Source organism: Pteropus vampyrus, unplaced genomic scaffold (genome assembly GCF_000151845.1).
Source record: "Pteropus vampyrus isolate Shadow unplaced genomic scaffold, Pvam_2.0 Scaffold248, whole genome shotgun sequence".
Classification (NCBI taxonomy): domain Eukaryota; kingdom Metazoa; phylum Chordata; class Mammalia; order Chiroptera; family Pteropodidae; genus Pteropus; species Pteropus vampyrus.
Genome location: NW_011889029.1, coordinates 852,043 through 858,101, shown reverse-complemented (window position 1 = coordinate 858,101; position 6,059 = coordinate 852,043). Strand labels below are relative to the sequence as shown.

Genomic DNA, 6,059 nt, shown 5'->3' with positions numbered 1-6,059 from the left:
GGGACCCTCACGTCTGGAGATCGCTCGTGAGGGTACAGGCTACGTGCGCAGGCCCATCTTAGAGGCTGAACAGGACACAGAGATACTTGTTCTCAGGAATAGCGGTTCTAGTGTGGGTAGGACATTGTATAGAAACCATCCGATTTCAAGGAAGGAGCCGCGGCTGCGAAGTAATTCCCGCGGCCTTCTCCCAGACCCCTCCTTCGTGGAAGTCAGACCTCGACACTGCCACCCGCCCCCATGTGATTCAGCACACCGAGATGTACTTGGAGAAAAGTGAACGAAAGCGGTCTCGTTTTAGCCCGGGGTGATGTACTTCGTGGACTGCTGAAATCAGGCCAAATCTTCAAACGCCCCGCACTACGCTAAATCGGAAAGAGCACCGCTGTCGCGACAGAAAGCCGGGCGAGCCGCCCTTCTCGAAGCAGGCTCTGCCAAGCCGGCGAAAGGGCGAGACGGTGCGCTGAAGCGGCGTCAGTCAGTCGGGCAGAAAGTCAGAAGACGATGCAGGCCTCCAGGTTCACGCTTAGACACAGCTATCTACTCATCTGGAGGAAAGCAGCAGGGCTAACTCTGCACCCCTGTGACGCGAGCGCGAGTGAGTGGCAGGCGCGCGCTCGTACACCGTCGTCCTTGGGTCTGCCGCTGAGGTCGAACGCGGCCAGCGCTTCTGGGGTCCACTGCGCGCTCACAGGCGGAAACTCGAAAGGCACCGGCTCCACGAGACCGTAGTTGGCTTTGAGCTCCAGCTGCGGGGCTTCGGTTGGGACTTTTTGAAAGTAACTGCAAAATAATTTAAACAGCAATTCACTCATCTGTCCATCAGCTATTTGGCTGTCTTACTGCGTTCGAGGGCCTGTGCGCGGGACAACAGACAGCTCAGTGACGCGGTGAGGATTTTTCGCGCCTCACGTCGCTTACGGAGGCGGGACGCGTCACGACGCCTTGTGAACTACAAGGCAAATGGAACCGAAGCCCCGACGGGTGCGGCGTCGTGGGCATGCACGAGGAGGGCCGTGAACCCAGATTTTGGGGGTTCGAGGAGGCTTTCCAAAGGAAGCGATGGGGGTTAAACTGGCCACGTGCAAGGGCGTGCAAGAGCTCGGCACGACCAGACGACATCCCCGGTGGAACAATGCAGAGAGGGAAGGGGGACAAATAAGATTCTAGCAACCCACGCGGGTGGTGATCGGCAGTCTACGCAATGCTGACTTAACGACAAAGTGCTTGCCCGATGGACAATGAATTTCCCTGCTTTGCAGGTAGCTGAAGGCACGGCGCGAGGGACACGCAGGAGGAGCTGAGACCGGATACATACTGTGCAGAGGAAGGGCTGGGAAACGAGAAAAATCGGGGCGGTCTAAGCCGGCTACAGGCTACGAATGCAGGCTCCAGTTTAACGGCTGCTTCTGTATATCATCGCCAGAGGCAGCATAGAAGTTAGGTCCAACACAGGTGAACTTTATATTATCAACTTAAAGAGCGGATTAACCGCAGTTCACCATGAAATCTTTGGGAGCAGATCAGTCAGCCCGCCTTGGCCACAGACCCCCAACCGCGGACCAAAAACAGGGCAGACATTTCCCGGAAACGGTCTGCGTGGACGTGAACCTGGGCGGCTCAAACCTGGGTTGTTCGAGGGTCAGTGTGTACGATTATCGCTATTGCTACGGCAGTACTGGGCGGGACTCACATAAACCCATTTTCCCGCTGACACTTCTCCAGGGTGTTCTTCACCAGGCTTCCGAGCTTCCTGAAGAACAAGTGCCCCGAGGGTTTGACCGTCGGCCCCGGCCCCTTGGTTTCTCCATATTCTCTGCACAATGCTTCCGCCTTTGCGTAAACTGCACGTGAAGGGACACAGAGCGGTCTGGCTGTAATTCGTTTTTGAGCATTTATACTAAAAAGGCTGTAAGCTGCAGATGGTGGGCAATTTCGCTGCTCTTTACCTAGTGTGACAGCAACACGCAGACCAGTGCGAGGGGAAGGAGGGTATTTTCTACAGATTTCAGGTTTTTGAAACGTTTTTTTTCTCCAATTACCTCATTCCCATTCGCTTTCATGAACTGAGCCAGAATTTCTTTTAAACGCCTCACCCCTTTATGATAAAACACATTTTTAAAAAAGGAGTTCATACTCCGGCAGAAACACTCACGTTTCTCGGCTTCTTGGAGGGACCTGATCGCTTCGCCACATTTGTCACTAGCCAGCAGCGTCTGACCGTGGTAACAGTACGCCTGGTGGAGGAAACGCACTTTTATTCACTCTCCCCCCGAACGATGCTCCCCGCCAGCTCTGCTTCGTTATACACGTGGCAGGTGAATCGATGCCTCTGCCCACGGTTTGAAGTTTCAGGGCGATCCTTACGTTAATTTGAGTAAGTGGAATTATGTCACGGCTTTGAGCCAAACCGGCCTTCCGAGCATGGGCTGACAGCAACAAGGATTTACTGAAACCCGTTTTTAAAACCAGGGCGCAGTGGACGAAGGGGGGAAGTTTCTGTGACAATGGGGACGGAAAGGGGGGGGACCGAGGTCGCGGCCTGAACGGGCTTTAGGAGAAAGAAAGGCAAGAGGCGGAAGGTGGCCGCCTCGGCTCTTCAAGCATGTCCACTGGGGGAGGACAGCGCGTGGTCACGCAGTATGCTTGAAGACAGAGAAGGCAAAAGAAATAAAAACGCTCGTCCAGATCTGAAAGAGGTTTCTGATTCTCGCTCATGTAATATTCTACCCAACAAAGTCATAAACTTGTGTGGTGGGCGAGAGAGACTGAGCAGTGACTCCCAAAGCAGTGCCTATGACTGCTTTGTCACCACTCGAGGTGACACTCGCTGGGGTCAGTAAATGTCTTCCTCCATGTACAGGATGAAAGGAGACACTGTTATTAAGTGTGCAGAAGGTTCCAGCTTAAGAGCGGGTTTAAGACAATCGGTAACTCCACGGCTGGACTCCGTGCGCAGCCCCCGGCACCTCCTACTCCAGTTCGCAGTGGCTGCGCCGGCGGCCAGTGACCGTGTACTGACAGCTGTCCACTGTCTGTAAAACTAAGCCTGGCGAGATGACAGACCTGGCACTCGGCGGTCAGAATGACAGTAATTTACACCGTTTCGGGGTTATAGATACTTACATAAGCTGTGTAGAAACACATTTTCAAGAGAAGATATTTTCTCCATTTAGCAGAGTAGGCAGGCTCCAAACTGGATAAAGTATGATCTAAAGTTACATTTTAAAAAGCAGAATATAATTTCACCCTGATTCACTAGAAGCCTTTTAGTTCATGTGTTCAGATGCTAAAAGCAGAATGCCATTCAAGTCTAAAACCCAAGGATTTACACATTTTTTAAAAACCTCACTTTATTTAAAGTGATTTGTTTTCCCCATAGCTCTATTTTAACTCCATGAGACTAAATACCACGACCCCTCTTCGATATGATGAGTCATGCAACTTAAGTTTAACGTAACGATCAAAACAGGTATGACTAAGAAGTTCAAGGTAAGTACAAATTACACTATTATATTATCAAATTTTTAAAACTGGTCTGACACAGCAATGCACAGAAGAGCCTAGTCTCCTCTGGCATGCCCAGGTCACTGCCATCACGTTGTGGCTACGTGCCCGTCTCTTTCTCCGGACTGTGACTCTGTTCTACTGATCTCTCGTTTACCAACAACTAAAACAGTAACCATCCCGTAAACTGAAACATATGCATGTTTTCTAAATAAGTGAATGAAAAGAAAAATAGACTAATGAGAAAATCTGAGTTTTAGTCCCAGCTTCCCACCTGCTAGCAGTTAAATTACGAGTCAGTTATGTTAATTCTCTGGATTTCGGTTTCTTGTCTAAATAAAGATAGCGACTATGAAATTGTTATAAAGACCAAAAAAATTTCAAAAGCAAAAGAGCAGTAAAATTATTAGATGTAACTGGTTAAAAAATATAGTATCCTCCTTTCCATTAGAAGCTATGCAGCATGTTAACTGTGAACAGCTAATTCTTTTATTTTCTTTTAAACAAAATTAATAAAAATAATGCAGATATTATTCCGGTTTTGCAAATAATGAAACATCTGAGAATCTTTATGATTTGCTTGTTCCCTATTGAGCCAAGAGGACAATCTGAACATCTGAAGACTAAAAAATACAACAGAAAAGCACACTGACCCGCTTTCTGATAGAAATTGGCCGTTTCGTAGGCCAGCGCAGCGATCAGGCCAGGAGCATGTTTCAGCTCAATAGCTCGGGCGATCGTTACTGTAACCAGAACACAAAACGAGTATGTCATTCCATTCACCTGCAATCACTCTACGTTCAACTATTACAGCAAAGCTTAGACTGACGATTTGAGATTTTGTCTGTCAAAGGTTTTAACATGAAAAGCTACAGAAAATGCAAACAAACAGAATACTGAGCTTGTTGGTTTGGATACCATTTCTTTAAATAAATCACTAGCCAATAACTAGCTAATTGCAGCAAATTACCACTACAAAAAAGCATGATTTAAGAGGAAACGAAGCCTTTGAGGGCATTGGAGTCTGAAATAAAGAAAAACAAAAGCCTACAAAGTTCCTTGTTTTCATCTTAAGTCTTCGTTTATTTCCTGCGATTGAAAGCTAAAGATTTCAAGCCAAGCCGCATAATGAAAGAGGAACAGAATGAGCCCGGCACGGTAGAGGTGGAAAAGATGAGTTACAAAGATGAGTTACGGAATGAATTCTATGCTGTCAGAAACAGCAGGAAATCAAAATCCTCTTTAAAAGAGCCATTAAGTTGTGAGGCCTTTTCCTAACTAAAAATGAGGCAAATCCTAAAGGGAAAGTTATTCCTTTCTATAAATGTCTCAAACTCTGAACCTCAATTCCAGCTTATTCTGATTGTGGAAAAAAGAATTAAAGGCCAATAGAGACTTCCTTCAAAAAACAAAAAATCTTCCAATAGGTAGGATACCTTCTTGAGCTTCAGCCTGACACTGGATAATATAAGCTTCTATCAGCCGGGCTTCTAAATCTCTCCCCTTTTCTGCAGGTGTGATAAGCTTTGGGATGTGAGTTTCCTGAGAGAGAAAGAAAACCAAAAAAGCCATATTTAGTCTAACCCAGTTGTGAGTAATGAAGAAAATGGAAGTTGACACATTCGGTTTGAAGATTTATCAGAAATTTAGGGTACTAACAAAAAAATGCGCCCCCAAAAAGAAAAACAATACTAAGCTTACAGAGAATAAAAGCTGCTGCATACTGAAACTTTTACAGCTTTTTAAAAGCTTTTGTAAAAATAAGGAATCCAAGAGCAAAATTTGGGTCATAATAGACTGGTTTGATATATAAGTCATATCTTCATCTCAGAAAACGTTTAACTGAAACAGTAACCAAAGTTCCCTTCTGCATGACGCCAGAATCGTCCATTCGCATTAATAACTGTAGAGACGAAGAAGACTACATTTCTATAGCTAAGTCAGGATCAGAGCCTTTTAATCGCTGTAAAAGCACTTTATTTTATCATGAGAAAATCCAACATTGGCCTCCAGGAGAATTTACCCCCAAGCTCAGTCTTGCAGAAGCACCGGACAGAGGATAATGGGAAATGGTGAGAACCATCAATCACGGTGCTCTGTTTTCTCCTATCTTCTCAGAAGAGACAGAAAAATAAGCAGTGAACCACAACTTGAATTTTCTAATTGTAACATTCACTGCTGATCTCCTAAAATGGAGACATTTAATATTTCTAATTGGCTACATTCATCGACATAAGGAAAACATACTAGTTCTTGTCACATAATGAAATCATCTCCTCCCCCCATCCTCCTAAATAAAAATTATTCGAGAATTATAAACAGTAAGAACATATTTTATTATTATTACTTTACCTTTAAGTGTTTAAAAATCCCAGCTGCAATTTTCAGGCTTCGATGGACCTCTTTGGCTTCCTCTTCTGTTACGCTTAGAGACAGGAGGAACATTGCTCAGAGGAGGGACCCCGTTTCTGCTGTCACAACCGACAGCTACTGCCTCCCATAAAACCGAATGAGTCACTCGTGTTTCTCACCGCTAGTTTCTTTATTTTTTT

General features: G+C 45.8%; 1 protein-coding gene across 3 annotated transcripts in view; it reads right to left on the bottom strand.

Moving 5' to 3' along the window:
• The window catches only part of BROX (BRO1 domain and CAAX motif containing), a 19,274-nt gene that overhangs the window by 4,071 nt on the left and 9,144 nt on the right, over positions 1 to 6,059 (bottom strand). For 2 of the 3 annotated variants that reach the window (XM_023520111.1, XM_011374464.2), the window contains exons 8-12: positions 4,161 to 4,250; positions 3,127 to 3,212; positions 2,156 to 2,237; positions 1,694 to 1,844; positions 624 to 783 (exon numbers count right to left, since the gene is read on the bottom strand). In XM_023520111.1, coding sequence (XP_023375879.1) covers positions 624 to 783; positions 1,694 to 1,844; positions 2,156 to 2,237; positions 3,127 to 3,212; positions 4,161 to 4,250 — 569 coding nt within the window. The remainder of the gene's footprint in view (positions 1 to 623; positions 784 to 1,693; positions 1,845 to 2,155; positions 2,238 to 3,126; positions 3,213 to 4,160; positions 4,251 to 6,059) is intronic. The other variant, XM_011374465.2, reaches the window with a different exon arrangement.